This window comes from Loxodonta africana, chromosome 15, assembly GCF_030014295.1.
Source record: "Loxodonta africana isolate mLoxAfr1 chromosome 15, mLoxAfr1.hap2, whole genome shotgun sequence".
NCBI classification, from domain to species: domain Eukaryota; kingdom Metazoa; phylum Chordata; class Mammalia; order Proboscidea; family Elephantidae; genus Loxodonta; species Loxodonta africana.
Window position 1 is genome coordinate 75,299,833 of NC_087356.1, and position 24,840 is coordinate 75,324,672.

The 24,840-nt window shown below is 42.6% G+C and overlaps 1 protein-coding gene across 3 annotated transcripts in view; it reads right to left on the minus strand.

The window, feature by feature from the left end:
- Positions 1–597: 597 nt before the first annotated feature.
- Positions 598–24,840, minus strand: part of SORL1 (sortilin related receptor 1) — a 195,255-nt gene continuing 171,012 nt past the window's right edge. For all 3 annotated transcript variants that reach the window (XM_003418269.4, XM_064268936.1, XM_064268935.1), the window contains 9 exons: positions 24,494–24,590; positions 21,755–21,939; positions 15,629–15,748; positions 14,132–14,296; positions 12,742–12,916; positions 11,642–11,748; positions 8,452–8,644; positions 2,708–2,920; positions 598–881 (listed from right to left, as the gene is read on the minus strand). In XM_003418269.4, coding sequence (XP_003418317.3) covers positions 814–881; positions 2,708–2,920; positions 8,452–8,644; positions 11,642–11,748; positions 12,742–12,916; positions 14,132–14,296; positions 15,629–15,748; positions 21,755–21,939; positions 24,494–24,590 — 1,323 coding nt within the window. In that variant the 3' untranslated portion in view covers positions 598–813. The remainder of the gene's footprint in view (positions 882–2,707; positions 2,921–8,451; positions 8,645–11,641; positions 11,749–12,741; positions 12,917–14,131; positions 14,297–15,628; positions 15,749–21,754; positions 21,940–24,493; positions 24,591–24,840) is intronic.

The following is a 24,840-nucleotide window of genomic DNA, read 5'->3' on the forward strand; positions in this document are numbered from 1 at the left end:
TGCTACCATTTTGTAGATTTCAAAGTTACATCTTGTACAGAGCCATATACAGAGATTCCATTAATGAACAGAAGAAAGAGGAAGCTGTTGGCTTGCAAGGCTTCCCAAGCTGCAGCTCTGCTGAACTACAATTGAGCAATGACTCAATGCTCCCTCCTATCAAATACCATTATGTGACACACAAGTGAAGGAAAGTGGGCTGCTTCCGGAATGGCAACAACAACCCTTCTGCGCCCCCGCCCCAATCCTATGGGCAAGAGGCTCATCACACGTGCAGTGTCAGATGACTACTAAAGCCTGGCCTTAAACAGAGTCCCAATAAATTAACAAAATAACACAAAAGAACCTTCCCCCATAATATACCCAAAACACTTTCATGTCAACTAAATCCAAACAAAACTTAAAAAGTTGATCACACCTTCAAGGAGAAGGGATTCCACCCATCATTCTCTCTTGAAGAGTTTATTAAATACATTTCTGCATCTTAGAAAAATAAAAGAAATGGCCAATTTACTGAACTAAAATGATCTCACAGACTTAAAAGCATGTCCAGCAAGCACAGCCCTGTAAGACTACGTTAATGTCAAATGAAAGCCATTTGGTTACTAAAATCAACCTGGTTTCAAGTTCACAGTTGATTACTACAAAGTTTATTCATTTGTTTCTTTCCTTTTTGTTTGTTTTGTTTTTGTTTTTGGCCCATATAAAAATAACAATATTGCAACTCAAAGTGCATCTTTTTAAAATAAACCATCGACTATCTTTATCAAATAAAATATTTACACCATTTGGTTTCTAGTGAGGAAAGCTCTTTCAGGCTATCACCATGGGGACGTCATCTGAAAATCCAGTTATCATAGGAGCATCTTCATCATCCTCCCCTAAAGGCGAAACAGTTTTTGGTGAGTTCCAGTACACATTTGCCAGATACCGCATCCCACCCTTTTGCCCCCTTCCTCCAACACCCTCCTCACAACTCTCAGCTAGGAAAGTCAATACCACAGCCAGCCAAGCACAGCTGTCAATTCTGAAACCTAGCCCAGCTTCCCTCCACTATTCTCGGGTCACCCTTCTCTCCATCATAATAACCAAGCCTATTCTTATGATAGCTTGAGCTTAGCAAAATAAGGGAAGCCAATCTTTTAGGAAGAAGAATCTCATTAACTTATCCCAAAAGCTAAAGGTGGGGTTTGGGTTCCCCAATGTGAGTGACCCACAGCCTACATCAGCAGTTAACTTCATAGTCTGCTTTCTCCTTTGAACTCACACTTCTCTTAGAAAAAGGATCTTGGAGGGGTTTAAGTTTTTTGAGGACAGCTTCCCAGGCTCATGGCCCCTGGTACAACACTGTAACAATCCATGTTCTGTCATTGCTATGTGGCACCTTTGACTCCTTTTGCCCCCAACAGAAGTAAACAACACCCCAGCCCCCAATTCACGTGAGGCAGTCCATGTGCTTGCTTCGTAAGGAAGGAAAGAAATCAAGAATAAAAGGGGACAGAGCGAATAGCAAATGATTGGTGAATGGGAATGCACAAATGTCTTTATATACAAAGCAAAAGTAATTACAACTAATTTTACTGAGGAAAGAGTTATGTAAACTCACATTCACCAAACTGAGCTTTGGGAAGTCTTTTAACACTCCCATTTTATTATATGAAGTGTTTAACAATCTGAACATACAGACATTTCTGAAAGGAATATGTCCTTTTTCCATGCTGTATGTTATTGATACATCAAATATGAATGCTTGGCGAGATTGCAGTAGCAATGTAAGAGAAAAAAGCCACACAGAAAGGACATCTACTGGTAGAAACTGAGTGGGAAAGCATTATTTTTTTCTTATCTAGGACCTCCAGAAGGAGCCCAGGTGGCACAATGGTTAAGGGCTCAGTTGCTAACCGAAAGGTTGGTGATTCAAACCCACCAGTCGCTCCATGGGAGAAACAACCTGGCAATCTGCTCCCGTAAAGATTACAGCCTAGGAAACTCTATGGGGCAGTTCTACTCCGTCGTATAGGGTCGCTATGAGTCAGAATCGACCCAATGGCAACAGATTTGGTTTTTAGTTTTTGTTACGGATTGAATCATGTCCCCCTCAAAATATGTGCTGAAATCCTAACCACTGTACCGTGAATGCGACCCTGTTTGGAAATAGGGGTTCTCTTTTACGTTAACGGTCATACCTGAGCAGGTGGGTCCTAAACCTAATCTCTGCTGAGCGGTATCTTATAAAGGGTAATACAGACAGAGAGACAGACACACACAGTAGGAAAAGACCATGTGAAGAAATGTCTACAAGACAAGGAACACCCAGGCCTACTGACAAGAAAGGACCCTCCCCTAGAACTGATGCCCAGATTTGGACTTCTAGCGTCCAAAACTGTGAGACAATAAATTTCTGCTCTTTAAAGCCACCTACTTTGTGTCATTTTGTTATGGCAGCACTATGTAATTAAGACACTCTCTCAGATCAGAATTAAGGTTACTGAAGAGAATACTGGTATTCTAATCTCAAGATAGTTAAAATCTAAGGGGTCTAAGTGGTTTATCCCAAAGCAGCAGAATCACTGATTAATGAATAACTCATTTGAAGTAAAGGCTGAAGTGTCCACCGATGGGCTTAAGGTAGGTGTTTCCTATACTAGTCATTGGCTTTGTGGGGTCTGCTCGGAGAGGAAGAACCAACCTCCCCTGGCCCACTTACCCAGGTCATCCCCTGAGGAGAAGATGGCGGAGCCCAGCCTGGAGCTGTAGTGGCTATTGGCAAATGCAGTGAAGCTGCTTTGCAGCCTCCGATGCTTCACGTAGAGGATGGCAAACCCGACGCCCAGGCTCAGCAGTATCAGGAACAAGATGGGTACCACCACTGCAGCTACATCGGTAGATCTGGCACCCTGAATCGCTGATGCATCTGCACCTGCCAAGGCATGATTTCAACCAATAAGCCTCCTACCTATGGACAGGAGAATGAACAAGCACCCCACTCAACAAAAACACTAGGCATTTGCAATAACTACCCAAGCCAAGTCCTGGGTGACCCAAACAGTTAATATGGTCAGCTGCTAACCAAAAGGTTAGAGGTTCGAGTCCACCCACAGGTACCTCAGAAGAAAAGTCTGGTGATCTACTTCTGAAAAATCAGCCATTGAAAACCCTGTGGAGCACAATTCTACTTGACACACACGGAGCTGCCATGAATCAGAGTCGACTCAATGGCAAGTGGTTTTACCCGAGCCACCTGCCTGATGTGACACATTCCTGCACGTGATGCTTGGCTGTTTCCTGACTACTTGCCATGAGCTGAGAGTCCATGGGCCTTGTGCATGCAAATACGATAATTACATTAGACTCCTAATCACTGCCTTGTTGGTTATTTAGATAATCTCTTGGAAGGGAGACCTTTGTTGGGGCATCAACATTGATTTCATTAGCATTATTACTTAAGACCACTTGCTTGCCTTGCATAAGAGGATGTGAAATCAGACCACTAATTAACAAGATTGCAATTATTTTCCCCTACTTGGTGCCAAAGTCACTCTGAACTGCAATTACCTGAAGCTCCATTAAGTGATACAAATGAGATTTCCTTTACTAGAACACTGGCTTAACAGCTCATGAAGTTTTACGAGGTTTTTTACTTAAATAAAAGAGAAAGAGACAGAACCTTTCCTTAAACATTTTGAAAGCTCTTTGCAAAGCCACTTAGGTGCTTATAACAGTGATGCCCCCTCCCCACTGTCTTACATGCTCACTTTATCATATGGTTTAGTGACAGATTTGTGCTACTGAGGCTGAAGGGCCAAGCCACACCCTGTTGGGTTGGGGGCCAGTCTCCTTGAAAGGGATATACTATTCCTGCCAAAAATCTTATGAAAAGGCTGAGCCTGAGGCAGAAAATGGAACTTAGGAGGCAGTTCTTTGCCGAGGAAGCGGAAGAGACTTTCCTGGATCTAGGTCTCCACGAGGAGGTTGTTCTCTGATGTGGGGGGAGGAGGTGTGGGCAGGCAGCGCCCTCACTACCCAGGAGCATTCTGGCAAGGAACTTGTAAAGACGGACAAGAGAGCAACCACTCTTTGTGAGCCTAATCAAATAATTCAACACTCATTTCTTCATTTAAATTTCCTTGGTTAAAGTACCTAAAAAAGAAAAACTCTAGAAAAATCATATTTAACGTGTCCCAACCTAACCTCATTCAGGCAATGGTAAATTAAGGGACCATTTTAGGCTGCAGTAACAAACTGGACACCGGCATGGCAGAAGCAACAGAAATTAGTGAGCTTCCACCCCCCACTTCCAAGGAGAAAGTGAATACCAAGGGCAAGATGTAGGCCACGAGGTCTAGCCAAGAGACTCTGCCTAACAATCTTGGTTTTATGAAGACAGTTGACCTCCCAACAGTTTTTCCCAAAGTTTATTTCATAGGTTGCTAACTGGTTTTACTTAAAGAAGGGATTCTTTTTGAGAAATGGAGTCCCTGGGTGGCACAAATATTTAAGCGCTGAACTGCTAACCCTAAGGTTGGCAGTTCAAACCCACCCAGAGGAGCCTTGGAAGAAAGGTTTGGTGATCTGCTTCTGAAAGGTCACAGCCTTGAAAACCCTATGGAGCACAGTTCTACTCTGCACACATGGGGTTGCCAGGAGTAGGACTCAGTCGATGGCAACAGGTTTTTTTGCTGTTGTTGTTTATTTGGAAAACACTAGGTTAACAACCATTTCAGTGTTTGTTTTTTGTAGGAGTTCTCAGTCTCTAATACGCTAATAAAAAACCAAGCCAAAACCACAGCAACACTATGGGACAGCACAGAACTGCCCCGTATGGTTTTCAAAGCTGTAAATGTTTACAGAAGCATGCGGCAAATTATTTTAAATTTATCTTTACACTCTTCTTCATTTTCTATACTTTCTATAATAGTCTTTATCACGGGGAACTAACAACAATGGCACCTAACAACAATGGCACCTAACAACGACAACATTCACTGTCTAGATTTCACATGCATATGAGGAGACTTAAAATACCACGGCTTGAGTCAGCTGCACCTTAGTCCTCAAAGTGACAGCTTGGCTTTTTAACAAATCAAAGTGGTCCTCTGCAGCAGATTTGCCCAATGCAATACATCATTTGATTTCTTGACTGCTGCTTCCATGGATTGTTGACTGTGGATCCAAGTAAAATGAAATCCTTGACAACTTCAATCTTTTCTCTGTTTATCATGATGTTGCTTATTGGTCCAGTAAGGATTTTTGTTTTTTTTCTGTTGAGGTGTAATCCATACTGAAGGCTGTGGTCTTCGACCTTCATCAGTAAATGCTTCGGGTTCACTTTCAGCAACCAAGGTTGTGTCATCTGCATATTGCAGGTTGTTAATGAGGCTTCTTACAATCCTGATGCCTCCTTCTTTTTCATATAGTACACTAGATAACCTGCTCAGCATACACACTAAGTATGATGAAAGGATACAACCCTGATGCACACCTTTCCTAATTTTAATCCACACAGTATCCCCCTCGACTGCCTCTTGGTCTATGTATAGGTTCCTCAGGAGCATGATTAAGTGTTCTGGAATTCTCATTGTTTGCAATATTATCCATAATTTGTTATGATCCACACAGTTGAATGCCCTTCCATAGTCAATAAAACACAGGTAAACATCTTTCTGGTATTCTCTGCTTCCAGCCAAGATTGGTTAGATATCAGCAATGATATCCTTTGTTCCACGTCCTTTTCTGAATTTGGCTTGAATTTCTGGTAGTTCCATGCTGATATACTGCTGCAACCACTTTTGAATGATCTTCAGTAAACTTTTACTTGTGTGTGATATTAATGATATTGTTCAATAATTTCCGCGTTCTGTTGGATCACCTTCTTTGGAATGGGCACAAATACAGATCTCTTCAAGTCGTTTGGCCAGGGGGCTGGCTGTCTTTCAAATTTCTTGACATAGATAAGTGAGTACCTCCAGCACTGCATCTGTTTGTTCGAACATCTCAATTGGTATTCCATCAATTCCTGGAACCTTACTTTTTGCTAATGTCTCCAGTGCAGTCTGGACTTCTTTCTTCAATACCATCGGTTCCTGATCATATGCTACCTCCTGAAATGGCTGAACTTCCACCAATTCTTTTTGGTACAGTGACTCTGTGTATTCCTTCCATCTTCTCTTGATGCTTCCTATGTCATTTAATATTTTGTCCATAGAGTCCTTCACTATTGCAACTAGAGGCTTGAATTTTTTCCTCAGTTCTTTCACCTTGAGAAATGCCAAGTGTGTTCATCCCTTTTGGTTTTCTAACTCCAGATCTTAGCACATTTCATTGTAATACTTCACTTTGTCTTCTCGAGCTGCCCTTTGAAATCTTTTGTTTAGCTCTTTTGTGTGATCATTTCTTCCATTCCCTTTAGCTACTCCATGCTCAAGAGCAAGTTTCAGAGTCTCTTCTGACATCCATTTTGGTCTCTTCTTTCTTTCCTGTCTTTTTAATGATCTTTTGTTCTCGTCATGTATGATGTCCTTGATGTCATCCCACAACTTGTCTGGTTTTCGATCATTAGTATCCAGTGTGTCAAATCTATCCTTGGGATGGTCTCCAAATTCAGGTCGGAAATACTCAAGGTCGTATTTTGGTTCTAGTGGACTTAATTTTCTTCAGCTTCAGCTTGAACTTGCATATAAGCAATTGATGGTGTGTTCCGCAGTCGGCCCCTGGTCTTGTTATGACTGATGATATTGAGCTTCTTCATTGTCTCTTTCCACAGATGTAGTGGATTTGATTCCTGTGTATTCCATCTGGTGAGGTCCATGTGTAGAGTCGCCTTTTACTTTGTTGAAAAAAGGTATTTGCAATGAAGAAGTCGTCGGTCTTGCAAAATTCTAGAACATGATCTGTGGTGTCATTTCTATCATCAATGCCATATTTTCCAATTACTGATCCATCTTTGTTTCCAACTTTCGCATTCTAATCACCAGTAATTATCGATGCATCTCGATCACATGCTTGATTAATACCGGACTGCAGAAGTTGGTAAAGGTCTTCAATTTCTTCTTCTTTGGCATTAGTGATTGGTGCATAAATTTAAATAATAGTCATATTAACTGGTCTTACTTTCAGGCATATGGATATTATCCTATCACTGACTTGTACTTCAGGATAGATCTTAAAATTTTTTTTTTTTTTTTACAACGAATGGGATGCTGCCCCTCTTCATTTTGTCAATCCTTTTTTTTAGCATAGACCATATGGTTGTTTGATTCAAAATGGCCAATATCAGTGCATTTGTGATCTTTATGAGCTCCACTTCATTTCTGATGACTTTCAATTTTCCTAGACTCATACTTCATACATTCTACGTTCTGACTATTAATGGAAGTTTATAGCTGTTTCTTCTCATTTTGAGTCGTGCCACATGAGCAAACGAAGGTCCCAGAAGCTTTACTTCATCCACGTCATTAAGGTCAACTCTACTTTGTGGAAGCAGCCCTTTCCTAGTCATATTTTGAGTGTCTTCCAACCTGAGGGGCTCATCTTCTGGCACTATATCAGACAATGTTCCACTGCTATTCATAAGGTTTTCACTGGTCAATTTTTTTCAGAAGTAGACTTCCCTAGTTTATCTTAGGTCTGGAAGCTCCACTGAAGCCTGTCCACCTTTGGTGACCCTGCCACTATTTGAAATATCAGCGGCATAGCTTCCAACATCACAGCAACAAGCAAGCCAACGAAGTACGACAAACTGACAGATGAGTGGTGGAAATATGCTAATGGACCCAAAGAATCTCCAAAGGGGCTGTGGTCTGCAATGTTATCCTTTTATAGGGTGGCTCCAAGAGGAATTATTCCACCAGAACACACTGTGGGAAGCACTACACAATGGAACATTAAACTCTATGACAAAATGTGGACTTGACCACTGGTTAGTACTTGGCTCGGAGTAAACAGAACTAAAAAGACCTGTCGCATATTGTTGTTTCTGTTTTTGTTTTTTTTAATTCCTGGCCAAGCTATGATGATATAAGCAGACTAACTTTCTGTGTAAAAACAGTGTGGTTCCAACACAACGGCCCAAATCTGTAACTGTCTATAAGACAGAGATCCCAAGTCAAATTCAGGTCTTTATCTGAGGCCAGCAGTATGGGACTTACAGCTACTATGCAAGGATGGAGGAGGACATCGACTGACTTGTATCAGCCTTGCATTTCCTCCCCTCACAATGGTGCTTTACATTCAGAATATGGTCACCTTTGAAATCCCAGCTCCTCGGACCATGCCTGGCTCAGGACCGTTTTTTTGTTACATCAATTAGTGACTAATTAAAACGGTATACAAATGATTTTCTCTTGAGCTGAGAGAATATTTTAAATGCGTTTCAGAAAGATACATGTTCATCAAACCACATGCCTCCTTGCTACCTTCCCAGAACTGAAGACAGCAGTCACAGTGACTTACCAGTTCCCAAATCGTCAAAGAGCAGGACAGCAGGCTCCCCACAGATCTGGTTGCCAAAAAGGCATCTTGCTTGGACAGTGAAAGTGTAATTATGACCCATCTTCAGATTGGAAATTTTAAAGAAATTGTCAGTGGTATTCCCAAGGTAAGCTGAGATATTCATGGCACTATCAAACATGTGTACCTCGTACCCCTGCGAACAGACACACAGAGAGATGGCTCAGGAAGCTGAACAAGGAGCCTGACAGTGTCATTACCGGTGCAACTTTATGTGGACTCCTTATGCAGGATTTTATAGACACTAAAGCACTTTGGGTTTCTTCCCAGTTGTTTTTATATTACAGCTAAGATACTGGACTCAGAAGATAGGAATTTTCCCACCCCAAATGTCTGAAATAACTGATACACCCACTTAGCAGCTGAATAGTGAAAAATGAAAAGTGTAGCCCTAAAAAAAGCCATTTTAGCAAATATTTTGGTACACACACACAAAGTTCCAGACAGCAGTCCACTTGTCTCAAGCAACGTTGTTATTGTTGTTAGTTGCCACTGAGCCAGCCCCCAACTCATGGTGATCCCATTCCCAATGCAATGAAATACTGTCCAGTCCTGCGCCTTCCCCATGATCAGCTGTAGATCAGACCATGTGATCCATAGGATTTCACCGGCTGATTTTTCACAAGTAAATCACCAGGCCTTTCTTCCTAGTCCATCTTAGTCTGGAAGCTCTGCTGAAACCTGCTGAGCATCATAGCAATAGGCAAGTCTCCCCTGACAGATGGGAGATGGCTGTGCATGAGACACAGTGACAGGGAATCAAACCTGGGTGTCCCACATGGACGGTGAGAATTCTACCGCTGAAACACCAATACCCCTCACTCAAGCCATGTTAAATACCTCTAATGAATCTGGACAATTTAGTAACAATTTTTTGTATAGGGATTTGACTAATAATAAATCCAGGTCATGATGGTCTCAAGCATTAAAGCAGGGAAAGGGAACTTGTAATTAGAACAGACAGGGCATTTCTTTCTGAAACTACGTGCAGGGACACTACTGTCCGAGCACAGCTCACTTTCTCTCTCCTCTTCAAAGCAGATCTCAGGCCCCTATTCACTAGAGGAGAGTATTCAATCTCTTGCTAGTTAGACTGACTCAGGAAGAGCCCTGGGCTCCTGTGTTGAGATAGATTAACTCTGAGTACAGCCCTGACCCAGGATGTGGGCTGCAATCAGGGCTGACTACTGGACTTGTCTGCTGATCTCCAAGTACTTCAGTGACAAGACTACCAATCCTCCATCACCTTTCCTTCCCTCTCTCCCCTCCAAAAAAGACTTCATGCCTTATCTCCCAGTTACATATTGGGCCCTAGTTCACAGTTTTGGTCTCTTCATCCCCATTCCACTGACTTGCCCTATTATCTGATTCACAATAAAGTCAGAAGACGGATATGCTATGCTTATGCCAGGACCCTCTGCTAGGAATGGAATACTAACCTGCAATCTCCACTTAAAAGCTGGGCTTCCACCACCCAGAGAGGTCCTCTTATGTCAAACAGCTGCCAAACTGGGCCCTGCAATACCACCTGCCTGGAATCCCACTCCTCTGTGGTTTTATGAACTAAAAAAAAACTAGCATTTATTATTTTCTATCTAATATGTATGCTGAGTAGAATATTTATAAAATACATAAAGGCATAAAGAAAAAAAATTAAATTACACAAACATCAACCACTCATAATTCATTTAACCAGTCACCTTCTGTTGGGCATTTAGGTTGTTTCCTATTTCTTGTTATTATAAAAAATGTTACACTGAACAGCCTTGTACATAAATTCTTTATGCACATTATTTTCTTAGAGTAAATTCCTAGAAGACTTGCGGAGATAAAGGATGTGAGCACGTTTAATGTTTTTGATACATATTACCAAAGGGTCTTACAGAAGTTTCAACCAATTTATATTCCCACAGTACTTATTTTGCTAACTATTCCCAATTCTGGTAATGTGCTTCCATCCCAAATCTTTGCCAATTTAATAAGAAAGTGCTCTCTCTTTGTTGTTAAAATTACTAATGAGGCTGAATGTTTTCTTCTTTTACTTACTGCTGCTGAAATTTTTTACGTTGCTACCTGTTGCTTTTTGAGAATTAAGAATATTAGTGCTTTGAATTGATATGAAAGTTCTCTTTAAGTTTAAGGGTGCTAATTATTTATCCGTCAGAGTTTCGAGAGTGGAGAGAATTCTCACAGAGTTGTGAGAACTTTCAAATGATAATTTAGCTTCGCATCTGGCATTAACCTGTGACTATATAGAACCCTAGGCTCTGCCTACAGCACACCTTCATTTAGAGACCTTGGGTGGTACAAAAGGTTAAGGAACTTGGTTGCTAACAGAAAAGTTGGATGCTGGAGTCCACTCAGAGGAACCTCGGAAGAAAAGGCCTGGTGATCTTCACAAAAAATCAGCCACTGGAAACCATATGGAGCATAGTTCTACTCTGACACATGCCATGATTCGGAGTTGACTCAACAGCAGTTGGTTATGGGTTATACCTCCAGGAAGCCATAGTTCACTCGCTGGGTTTCTATTTAGCTAATGTTTTGACGTTAATCAGGCCAACCCAGTTCCACTCAAGAATCTGTCCACTCCTGGATGGCAAACCTACTCCCAAGTCTCGGCTCCCCTTCCCCTATCTCCTGTTATGAATACAGGAATTGGCTGTGTCTTGCTTACAACACACAAAACAACAAACAAGGTGGTTTTCTTATGTCAATGGAGTATCTTCAAGTTCTTGCTCCCTCTAATTTCTCTGAGATGACAAATCAGCTCCTGGCACTCAAGTCACAGCCTTTGGGAGCGATGAGATTCTTGGCTCAGATGCTGAACCCCAGCCCAGCTTCAGGAAGCACAGTGAGGGCTCCCTCACCCATTTCCCTTTCTTTCAGGGAAGACAAGTTCAGGATTAAAAAGTGCTTAGTGTAGAGATTCTCATCTTTAATGGGCAGTAGAAACGTTTCACTAATTAGCAATCCCACAGATAAAGGTCTTTTAACTCTCAAGTTCACTTCCTTGTCCTTATTCTTTTTTTTTTCTTCCTCTAGCTATGCCAGCATGCTGTTCACAAGCTCATCTCTAAAATCACGTTTCAATTAGATCTCGAAAGTCATGGAGAATGAGGGAGGAACTTACCCTGCTTTCATTAAAATGCTTTTCCTTTAAAGCTAGGCTCTTCCAAAATAGTAGAACGTGGTCATTTTCCGTTATGATTTTTAAGGCATCAGGTGCTGATAACGAAACTGAAAATTAAAGACAAAATAAGATGCAGTTAAAAGTTAACAGATACACATTCAAACCTCCATTTCCTTGTCTGTAAAAGGGAGATCAGTAATATTAACCTTGAAGGGCTGGGTGAGGAAACGCATATATACTGGTCAGTACAGAATCTAGCACATGGTTGATCCTCTTTAACTAAAAAAAAACTAGCACCTGTTTTTTTATTATTATAACACATTTAGCCAAGAAATTTGGAGAGGGCTTGGTTTGACAGCTTATGGACCCAAGGATGGCCAAAAGCAATGGAGGTGGGAAGGCTGGAGGTATGGGGACCTGGCTCCAAAGCCTCCTTGATACGGCACGCTGTACATCTGCCTGGATGTCTGCACTGGTTCCTGTCCACAGAGGATCCTCAGAACTACAGAGCTCTGCCTGAAGACGGAGCCTTGGAGTGACAGGGGATAGCCCAGGAACACTGCTCGTACTGCCAGCTGTATGGGACACAGCCTCCATTACTGGAACTCCCGACACTATCTGCTGCCTTCCGAATAACTGAATATGTTATATGTACTCTGGCTGCTGAGTCAGCCTTCTAATCTACTGCCCAGTTATTGGGGTCCCTTCTCCATTTCTGCATGTCACATTGCCACAAGAGACTACCGCGACTTCAGATCAGGTCCCCAGATGCAAGCTTGGCCTGACTGGCAAGTCTTCAGTTTTGTTTCCTAACTCTTGGGCTTTCCTCCTTTTCTCCCCTAGCAGTATCAAAAATAGCTAGGAGAGAGGAGACTAAAAGAGAGCTAGAGAATGTGGGAAGCACCAGCCATTCCCAGCCCATGGTGCCCTGGCCACCAGACTGCAGCCCAGACCACTTGCCCCCCTCACTGCCCTCCCCATTGGGCACAAAGAGGGCCTTTCCCATACAATTCCAAAGAGAAAGGGCCCATCTAGAGCTGTCCTAATGCTCCGTGGGAGCCTTCCACCGAGAGAAGGCCTCTAATCTCCCTGCGGCTTACCCGTGGTAATTTTTATACTGGAATCTTTGCTCATGTTCCCCAGTTGGACAATGACATGGTATTTCCCTCCAGGTTCCAACTTGTTAATGGTGTATTCCACGGTACTGTTGCGGGACCTGACTTTGTAGCTCCTGTCGGTCTTCCTTATTAGATCTTTAACTGCAATTGCATATAACTAAAAGAAGAAAAAAGCCACCTTAACGGTAATCAGAAGCTTTGCATTTTTTACTCTTTGAAGTTCAACAGTGCACGTCACCTAAGTATATCAGTGGCTGTGACCAATGGCAACATTATCTTGAGCTCCAAAGTCTGGCTTCGTCCTTTGGAAAGCCTTTGGACTGGCCAGATCCAACCTTATTAACAGGCATTCATCCACAGAACTGTGTATACAATTATCATTTAGATCTAGAAAAGGCCACATTAATTGTGACATCAGCAGATAGGCTGGAGTAGCCAAGAAAAACCCAAACTCAAAGTTGAGTATCTCCATCATGCCATGGCTTGGGAATATTGTCAGTAGAGAAGTAATGAATAATAATGTTTAGTCCTAGCTCTAATGAACAGAAAACTAGACTTGATTCTCATGTGTACGGGTAAGGGAAAAATAAAGAGGCATATCGTAGGTACCAGAAACTCAACCATAAGGAAGAAGTTGAGAGTCAAGAGGAGTCATAATATTGACGAGAGTAATCATGCATTTAAAATCAACCACCCCAGTGAGGGTGGAGTAAAAGCAGCCAAGAGCAATGGAAAATGGAAGCCATTTTCTAGAATCACTGTCCTTTCTTTGAGCAGAGGTCAGCAAACTTTTTCCGTAAGGGGCCAGACAGTAAGTATTTTAGACTTTGGTTGCCAGATGGTCTCCATCACAACGACTCAACTCTATTGTTTGTATCATAAAAGCAGCCATATACATTATGCAAAAAAATGGGTGTAGCTTGGTTCCAATAAAATTTTATTTACAAAAACAGATGATGGGCTACACTTAGCCCACAGGCTACAGTGTGCTGACTCTGTTTTAGAAGGTCAGGGAGGGAATGCGAGAGAAGAGGGAGGAAGGAGGGACAAACCAAATGACAGCTGGGCATAATGGTGAAGAGCCAACTAAAAAGAGGCCCCTGTTGAGTTCACACAGAGATGAAAAGCCAGGTGATCTAATTCTAAAAAATCATCCATTGAAAACCCTATGGAGCACAGTTCTATCCTGACACATATAAGGTCACCATGAGTCAGGGTCGACTTGAAAAGTGGTCAGTTATAAAGACTCTGTATTTAGCCAGGTAGAACTGGGCAGGTGTTCCAATCACTAGGCCTATATTTCTTGCCCCATTATCGGATGTCTCCACCCATCCCAAGAACAAGCAAGGCTGCTGGATGCCTGGCCGCTTACCAGGTCCTGGTCAGGAGAATCATACGGTGACTCCCACTTGATGACAGCTGAGGTTTTGCCTGTATGCACCGCATGCAGGTGACGGGGTGGAAGCCTGCTGTCCGGGATCATCTTCACTACAACGTAGTCGGACGATGGCCCTTCATAGGGCTCCACCACACGGACCTAGGGCCCAAGCACATGCACAGGAAGTAAACACTGCATGAGTTTTAGACAATCTCTACTAGAATTTTTTTTTTTTTTTTAAACAAAATAGTGACTCATGTATACAATATCAGTACAGAAAGATATAAGATGTAAAATAATTCCCTACCCACCCCAGGTCTCTAATTCATTTTCTCACAGTCAGCACTGGTAGCAGTTTCTTGTGCTTCCTTTCAGAATTATCCCATACATGTAGAAGCATAGCTGTAAGAGTGGGTGTGTGCACATACATATACAAAGCGTGTGTATGGGTATAGGAGCCCTAGTGGCGCAGTGGTAAAGAGCTACGCCTGCCAACCAAAAGGCTGGCTGTTCAAATCTACCAGCTGCTCCTTGGAAACCCTATGGGACAGTTCTTCTCTGTCCTATAGGTCGCTATGAGTCAGAATCAACTGGATGGCAATGGGTTTGGTTTTTTTGGTATGTGTATAAATGTATATATACACATATATGAGCATGTACGTATAAACAGGAAACCCTGTTGGCATAGTAGTTAAGTGCTACGGCTGCTAATCAAAGGGTCGGCAGTTCGAATCTGCCAGGCGCTCCTTGGAAACTCTATGGTGCGGTTCTACTCTGTCCTATAGGGTCGCTGAGTCAGAATTGACTCAATGGCACTGGGTTTGGTTTTTTTTTTTTTTTGGATGTATATATATATATACATACACATGCATGTGCATAAATGGATACGTGTATAAATGCATACATACGTGTGTGCATAAATGCGTACATATACATATATGCATGTGTGTGTATGTAGCTTATTTTATCTTTACACAAATGAAAAACAGTACCCATACTATTATGCTCTTTGATTCTTTCACTCAACAAAGCAGCTTAGAGATTTAGACTTGAACTTCTTTTGGATGGTTGCCCAATACTCCGTCCCATGGAGGACCATAGTATCTTTCACCAGTCCTCTCTCGACACTGGTTTCCGGTCTCTTGCTATCCCAAGTACTGCTGCCCCAAACATCTTTTCACATGTATCTCTGCACACACGTACAAGTATACAGGTTAAATTCCTTGAAATGGAATCCTACAAAAGCTTTTGATTTATGCATTCTTGTGACTCATTCGCCTAATTATCAATACTTTGCCATAGAGCTGCAGTTGATCAAGCTGCTGTCCTGTTTCAGGCATGTGCTGGCGAAATGGGAGCAACTTCCCTCTCGTCACACACTCGGTGTCTGGACTCCAGGCCTCCAGATCCCCAGGCTCTGGGTCAGGGCTCAGGAGGCCGCCAAGTATGGCATCCCTCAAAAAACAGAAACTGCACAGACAGGAAGCTTACCAGAAACAAATACTGCTCGTCCCCACTGACAATAACTGTCCCGTTGTGCAGTGAAGTCGTCAGGCTCTTCGGGTTGCCATAGAGGTCAAGAAAGGATGTAGCGTAGAAAATACCATAAACCTGACAAACACAGAGAATGGAAAAGGACATCAGCTCACTAGTTAATGACCTCATCCTCTTGAAATCCCTAGTTAAGACCCTTCGAACTGCATCAATATTTACAGAGAAGGCACATTGAGCTAGGCACCATATCAGCACCTAAAAAGATAAAGATGAGGTGGTCTCTGTCCTCTAAGAGCCCAGTCTTGAGGAGAGATGGACGAGAGGAAAAACAGACATGATTATATCTGAGAAGGTCCACGTACAGAGCTTTCAATGCTATCCTAGCCAGCTAGGAGGGTTAGCAGGGAGGGTGGCCCTCTGCCCATCTGCAGCACAGATGGGGGAAATGAGTGGATTTGCTGAGTGAGGTAGAGGCTGTGGGATTCTGCAGAGGGTAAACAGCACAGGAAGTATGTGTGTGGAGGGAGGCCAGGATGGATACTGCTAGCTGCCCAGACAATACCCATTCTCCTTTTCTTCCTTAGTATGACTCTGGTTGACAGTGAGAATCGACATCTAGAAAAAAGATAACACCTGGAAGCCAGGAGAGGCCACATGACTAAGTGTTGGTCAATGTATCTACACAGAAGGGTAATGTGGGATCTTCATGATGGCTCATTAAAAAAGGGACAAGCCTTCCCCTTCCTTCCTGCTGCCTGGGTACAGACAGTAGTTGTGGTTCCTCTTGGACCACGAGGTGACCTTGAAGATAGACACCACATACTAAAGATGGCAGAGCCAGGGTCCGGGATCAAATTGTGCTGCTGCTACAGAAGCCCTGTGTCTAGTCACCTAGTGCTGCTATAACAGAAGTACCACAAACGGATGACTTTAAAAAGAGAAATATATTTTCTCACAGTTTAGGAGGCTAGAAATCTGAATTCAGAGTGCCAGCTCTAAGGGAAGGCTTTCTCTCTCTGTCAGCTCTGGAGGAAGGCCCTTATCTCTTTGAGCTTCTGCTCCTGGGTGATCTTCAGGTGGCTTGGCACCTCTCTTCCCCCATCTCTGCTTCTTTCCCTTGCTTATTTAATCTCTTTCACATCTTGAAAGCAACTGACTTAAGACACATGCTACACTAATCCAGTGTCATTAACATAACAAACACAATCCACTCCCAAATGGGATTATAACCACGGGCATAGAGGTTAGGATTTACAACACATAATTCTAGGGGACATAATTCAATCCATAACACCTTGGATGCTGATCTCCAAACTTCTTTTGATTGAGAGGGAAACAGACTGTATAAAGTTACTGTTACTTTAGGTTCCTTGATCCCAGGCAACCATTCTTAATGCTGACACAAGTGAGAAACTGGAAGAGCTGAAAACAGGGGAGTGGGGATTTGAAGGACCTGTAGCAGGAGGGAAAAAGCCGAGGGAGTTTATGACAGGAGGATGAGGAGCTAAGGAAGTTTCCTTTGTTAGATAGGATCACAGAGCATTTTCTCTGAGAGTAGATGAGTAGGTAAAAAAACAAACAAACAAAAAACTCGTTGCCATCGAGTCGATTCCGACTCACAGCAACCCTATTGGACAGAGTAGAACTGCCCCATAGGGTTTCTAAGGAGCGGCTGGTGGATTCAAATTACCAGTTAGCAGGCAAGCTCTTACCTACCAAGCAGGTAAGATGGGATTTAAAGGGAACTGTAGGAGTCCAAGGAAACCCTGGTGGTGCAGTGGTTAAGCGGTATGGCTGCTAACCAAAGGACAGCAGTTCGAATCTGCCAGGCGCTCCTTGGAAACTCTATGGGGCAGTTCTACTCTGTCCTATAGGGACAGCACTGGGTTTGGTTTTTTTTTTTTTTTTGTAGGAGTCCAGAAGAATGGTAAGAATGGAGAGGTGACTGATCCAGAGATAGGGATATATGCAAAGTTCCAGGCAATAGTGTAGTTTTTCTCCAGCATGGTTCAGAAGCCAGGAGAGGACTGGAGAGGGGACAGTGTGGATAGAAAAACAGGAAGAGAGGTACTGAAGGGGGTGATAAGCTCAGAGACGGTGAGGAAAGAGAAGAACAGAGGACCAAGATGTCAGAAAGTAAATGCAAATGGACGGGAAGAGGGGAACAAGAGTGCAACAGAGCATGGGAGGGGTCAATGTGGCCAGAGTGGGAGCTTGGAGCTCAGAGCAGGCTTGAGCTCAGAAAAGACAGCCTGTGACTGCCATGGGCTGTAGGACTATGTGAAGGAAAGGGACCTACAGATAGAAGGGAGTCAGGGGTAAGAACGGACCCCACATGGACACTGAAGATAACCAGATGACAGTGGCTACTGTGATGAAGAGGGATAGAAGCTGAGGGTTTCTTCTTCTTTTTCTTCTGTTTAATTGTGGTAAAATACAGATAACAAGAAATACCGTCATTTTAATCATTTTTAAGTGTGTTGTCGTTAGGTGCTGTGAAGTCAGTTTTGACTCACAGAAACCCTATGTGTAACAAAATGAAACACTCCCCGGTCATGTGCTATGTTTGAGCCCACCGTTGCAGTCACTGTGTCAATTCATCACGGTGAGGGGCTTCCTCTTTTTCGTGGACCCTCTACCAAGCACGATGTACTCCTCCAGGGACTGACCCCTCCTGACAACATGTCCAAAGTACATGAGACATGTCTCACCATCTTTGCTTCTAAGTAACATGCTGGCTGTACTTCTTCCAAGACAGATTTGTTGGTTCTTTTAGCAGTCCATGGTATATTCAATATTCTTCATCAACATCATAATTTAAAGGCATCCATTCTTCTTCGGTTTTACTTATTCACTATCCAGCTTTCATATGCATATGAGGTGAGTGAAAACATCATGGCTCTGGCCAGGCGCACCTTGGTCCTTAAAGTGACATCTTTGCTTTGTAACACTTTAAAGAGGTCTTTTGCAGTACATCTGCCCAGTGCAATGCGACCTTTGATTTCTTGACTGCTGCTTCCATGAGCACTGATTATGGATCCAAGTAAAATGAAATCCTTGACAACTTCAATCTCTTCTCCATTTATCAAGATGCCAGTTATTGGTCCAGTTGTGAGGATTTTTGTTTTATGTTGAGGTGTAATCCATACTAAAGGCTGTGGTCTTTGATCTTCATAAGTGCTTCAAGTCCTCTTCACTTTGAGCAAGGTGTGTCATCTGCATACTGCTGTTGTAAAATTTCATGTTACAGCATTTACGCAAACTATCCCTTATTCTTACGTACTTCTTGGTGTCTTCATTTATCTTGGTAAAGTTGTGCAGGTTTCACCCATATAGGGTATTGCTTTTCCCATCACCAAAAATAATAAGCATCCACTATATAGAAAATGATTCCCCCTTTCTCCCCCCTTATCCTTGGTAACCATCAAAGAACATCACTTTTTGTGGGTATACCTAACCTTGACTTTTTATAAAAATGATATCATACAATATTTGTCCTTTTGTGATTGACTTATTTCACTCAGCATAATGTCTTCCAGATTCATCCATGTTATAAGATACTTCATGTGCTCATCATTATTCTTTATCATTGTGTAGAATTTCATTGTGTGTATGTACCACAATTTCTTTATTCATTCATCCATTGATGGGCACTTAGGTTGTTCCCATCTTTAGGCTATGCGAATAATGCTGCAACGAACATAGGTGCACATTGTGTCTACTCATGTATAGCTCTTATATCTCTAGGGTATATACCTCGGAGTGGGATTGCTGGATCATAAGGTATTTCTATCTTTCTGAGGAAGTGCCATACTGCTTTCCATAGTGGCTGTACCATTTTACAATCCAATTCCACCAGCAGTGTCTAAGAGTTCTAATTTCTCCACAACCTCGCCAACATTTGTTGTTCTCCGTTTTTTTGATTAGTGCCATTTTTGCAGGGTAAGATGGTATCTCATTGTAGTTTTGATCTGCATCTCTGATGGCTAAGGATCGCAAGCATCTTTTCATGTATTTGTTAGTTGCCTGAATGTCTTCTTCGGTAAAGGTTCTGTTCACGTCCTTTGACCATTTTTTCATTGTATTGTTTGGTTTTTTTGTTGTTGCGTTGTTGAAGTTTTAGAGATTAGACCCTTATCAGATATGTTGTTGCCAAAGATTTTTTTTCCTAGTCTGTATGTTCTCCTTTTACTCTTTCATTAAAGTCTTTTAATGAGCATTGAGTATTTAATTTTTAGGAGGTCCCAGTTACCTAATTTGTCTTCTGTTGTTTGTGTATTTGTAGTTGTGTTTGATAGACTATTTATGCCAAAATTTAGATCCCCTAGTTTTATCCCTATGTTATCTTCCAGGAACTTTATAGTTTTAGCTGTAACATTTAGGTCTTCAAGCCATTCTGAACTAGTTTTTGTGCCTAGTGTGAGGTATGGATCCTATTTCATTTTTCTGCAAATTAATATCCAGTTTTGCCAGCACCATTTGTTACATAGACAGTTTCTTTCCCATTAAATGGACTTTCACCCTTTGGCAAAGATCAGCTTCCCATAGATGGATGGATTTACTTCTGGTTTCCGATTCTGTCCCATTGGTCTATGTGTCTGTCACTGAACCAATACCAGGCTGTTTTGATTACTGTGGCTGTACAGTAACTTTTGAGACTAGGAAGTATGAGGTCTTCTCCTTTGTTCTTCTTTTTCACATTCCAGTGTTCTTTGCATTATTCTGTGAAGACAGTCGTGGGTGACAAGGTAGTTGGGTATACAAATGGAAAGACCCCCTTGTGGGCAGAATCTACTTCAAGGTAACAGGGAGTTCTGGGATGGTCCTGGACATTCTCCTCACCGCCTCTGCCTCAGAAGCAAGTTCTAGAGTATTCAAAGAGATTGTTAAACTGGTCAAACCTGAGCTCAAATGCAGAGTCTACTGTACACTAGAGCTTCAACTTTGTCACGTTGCTTAGCCTCTTTGAGCCTTAGTTTCCTCACTGGTTGAGAGGAGTTATTTACCACATAGAGTTGATGACAGGGTTAGCACGAGATTATATACAAAGGGGTTTTGCATTGTGCCTGGCACACAGCGGGTGCTCAGTAAATCTTAATTCTCCTTCCGTCTTCACCACTGACCTTACAGACAACTGCATGCAAACCTGCAAACTCTGGTTACTTCCCTGCAAATCAATACTATATCAAATGCACACTGGGGACATCCACGGAAGACAAGACATGAGCCGCTTCCTCTACTTATGTGCTTAGTTCTATATGCTTTTTCCATTTGGAAAACCCAGGAAACAATCCTTGCCTTCAAGGAGCTTACAAACTAGTTGGTAACAGACAAAAAGTATCAAAAAGGATAAAGCAGTGGCTAAAAAAGCACTGTGTCATATGTATGGCACAGACTAGAAATACTTTAGGAGTTCATAAAGGAAAGAGATCAGGATTTGATTGTAGGGAAGGAGGGAAGCACTCTGGGGAGGAGAAAGAGCCTAAGCCAAAGGTTAGAGGCAGGGGCGGGGAGTGGGATGTGCTAAGAACCTTGGCAAGGCACACCTTGGGCATAGGTGTGAAGTGAAAAATCAGAATCAAAAAGAAGCACAAAACTAATCACTATAAATATTTAGAAATAAAAGAGAACAAAGAGCTGTATACACATGCAGCGGGTATACTGGAATGAATGCAGGTGCACGCTTAGGAGGACCTGGTCACAGAAGGCCAGCTGGGGGGCAATCACACAGGTGCGAAGGGGCTGGGGAAGCGGAGGGCAAGATACTTTAGGACTTAGTTGCAGTACACATTGTCAGTACTGCTGACTTCTCACCAAGCCCATGAGCTAGCACAGTTCCTCAGCACACGAATATGCCACCCTCTCGCCCTCGAGGTTCATTAAACAGCAAACATCACAGAGTGCTACCTCTCAGAAACCAGGCCAGAGTGTGGAAAGTCACGCTGGGGCTGGGATGTCACTTTCCTCTACAAGATAATCCAGAACCAACCAAGAGGGTAGCTTGTGTTCAGGGTGAGAAAAGGAAGCAGCAACAGCAGAGGAGAAAGCTCTGGGACTTTCTAGTGGCCTAGCATCAAAGGAGAGGCCAGACTTACTTTGTGATGGTCATCCTGGCCGACTTACCACATTCCTGGGGCCAGTCCAGGTGCATTCCACGGCAGTCTGATTGATGGCCTTGGCTTTGAGGCTAGGAGCGGGTGGGCGAGTCCCTTTGGTCATGACATGCTCAAATGCCAAAGGACTATCTCCCAAGTCAGTCTTGGCCCAGGCAGAAATCTCATAGGATGTATGAGCTGTCAGATTGCTGACTGGGAAAACATGGACAAGATGATGGGAGGAAGCTGAGGGTGTTAGTCAAAACTGAACATCCTAACATACACACCCCAGGTTAAAAAAAAAAAAAGAAAGTCATCTCTCATTATAGGTAGTTCCACATGTTGTAGGGCTTCCATTATTCAATGTATGTATTGATGACTACTACATGTCATGGAAACCCTTGGTGGCATAGTGGTTAAGAGCTACGGCTGCTAACCAAAAGGCTGGCAGTTCAAATCTACCAGGTGCTCCTTGGAAATCCTATGGAGCATTTCTACTCAGTCCTACAGGGTCGCTACGAGTTGGAGTCAACTTGATGCCAACGGGTTTGACTTTGTTTTTTTTTTTTTGGACTACATGTAATGCTGTATGGAAACTAGGTAATTTCTTTTAGTTTACCACTTAGAGATATAAGTTGGTACAACACTCCCAGAAACCCATTTGGCCTTGTGTAACAGAGCTTTGAAAATCTTTATATTTTTCAATCCAGTCAGACGGTGAAATCAGAGAGGGACCCAAAAATTTGCGTAATGAAGATATTCATCACAGTGTTAAGACAGAAAAAAACTGTACACGGCCTGACTGCCCAGTGACAGTTCAATAAACTTCGCTGCATGCATTCCACGCACTGGAAGTTGTGCTTTCAAAGAACATTTAACGTCATGGGAAATTCTCACAGTTGTGCACTATATGAAAAAGGTAAAATACAAAACCGTATATAATATTATTCCAATTTTATGAAAAACAAAAAAAAAAATACAAAAAGGTCAATTCACAGAAAAAACAACAAAAATACATTAACTTAGCAGATAGCCACAATGTAACAGTGATTTCACCAGAATGTGAAATTACGGGAAATTTTCTTTTTGGGTGTGTTTTCTAAATTTTCTGTAATGAGCATGTGCTTTTATAATTAGGGTAGATTTTTTAAAAAATCAAAGAGCAGTGGGCAAAGGGAAAGATATATTAAGAGCATGGTCTTTAGAACCAGAAGGTTTTGGGTTCAAGGCGTAACTCTACAGTTGTATAACCTTGAGTAAAGTATTTAACTTCTTAAAGTCTATTTCCTTGTTTTTAAAGTAACAGCTGGCTGTTACACAGCTATAGTGGAGATTAAAAAGGAAAATGGCTGTAAAACACTTGGAGTGAGGATTAGCACGGAGCTAGCCCTTACCGTATTTCAGAGAGTAGCTGCTAAACCAAAACCTGTTGCTGTCAGGTCGATTCCAACTCATAGTGACCCTATAGGACAGAGTAGAACTGCTCCACAGGGTTTCCAAGGAGCGCCTGGTAGATTCCAACTGCTGACATTTTGGTTAGCAGCCAAGCTTTTAACCACTGCACCACCAGGGCTCCGATAGCCGCTAAGACCTGTGTTTTGTTCCTGATTCTGCGAATTTCTAGTGGTGTGACATTGAGGCAATGCCGGTCATAGGCTTTGACATAAAAAAGATGTGGGTTCCAGTCCTGGCTCATAAATTAATCTCTGAGCCTGCGTTTCTCATCTGTGAAATGATGTGACCCACAGAGTTGTTTTTATGGTTATCTAAAGCAATATAAATAAAACCCCTGGGTACGTGTCTGCACACAGTAAGTATGCAATGTTATTTTTACTTAGGCAAGTTACTTAACCCAGTGGACCCTCAGCTTAAAAAAAAAAAAAAAGACAGTAAAAGGACACATGTGCTTTCTGTTTCATAAGGTTATATCTAGGACTGCAGGAAAATATAACTGAAAGTGCTTTACAAGCAGCTAGAAGAGTGTGCTGGTGAACGCCCCGGTGCCCCCTGCAACATTCAGAGGCAGCCTTGGCTGTTTGTTGAAGGCTTTGTCTTTGAAAAAAATTGAAATCCTGCCCTTAACATATTGGTAGGAGGCTCAGTCTTTCCACAGATGTAGAGGGACTGGACCACTTCCTCCCTTAGTTTGTCTGTGTGTTCATTCATTCAAAAACACGTACTGAATGCCAGCTATACACTACTACTTAGCAAAGCAGGAGCAAAGCAAGCTGGAAAAGACTGACAAAAATCATCTGAGGGCAGTTAATCTGGCCACTTTCCAGTTTTTCCTCCTTTTTACCCTCTGATGTCCATACAGAGCCATCAGGTTAAAAGGACCTTGAGCACCTGTTGGGTATATCCCTCTACCCTGAAGGCAGTCCCACAGACACTATCCTCAATGGATAAGGACTGTTCCATCCACAGTGACCGCAGGGAAGATCCCACCGCCTATCCCAGGCACTGCATACACACCAGGAAAAGGTAAAACCAGTTGCCATCCAAGCCAACCCCAACTCATGGTGACCCCGTGTGTGTCAGTGTGTCAGAATAGAACTGTGCTTCATACGGTTTTCAATGGCTGATTTTTTGGAAGTACATGGCCAGGCATTTCTTCCAAGGAGACTCTGGGTGGACCTCAACTGTCAAGCTTTCAACGAGCAGCCAAGCTCATTAGCTGTTTGTACCACCCAGGGACTCCCCGGCAAAGCCCAGTCGGTCTTTCCCTTACTCCTTACTGTGAACACCCTGGCCAGCCCCCAGCTGTTACCTTTGTGTGACAAGATACTCCCTTGCAAGTTCAAAGTTCTCTTCTCTTGTTTGTGGGCATCAAATGCCCAGAAAAGGTTCACCACGTAGCCATTCACCTGCCAAGGACCAAGAAACATGTTACAGGGACAGCTCCAGAGCCACAGAGCACAGTGCCAGATGAAAAACACAGCCCTTTTTCTATAGTTTCCTTCTCATTTTCTCACAAGTGGGCTGTTTTCTTTCACTTTTTCAAGTAGCTCTCGTTGTGCTGCCAGTGAACACTGCTTAGGCAGGCTCCCCCTACTTCTAGAAACAAATGTGAAACCATCTATAACACAAAACACAGACTAAATAGAACAAAATGCA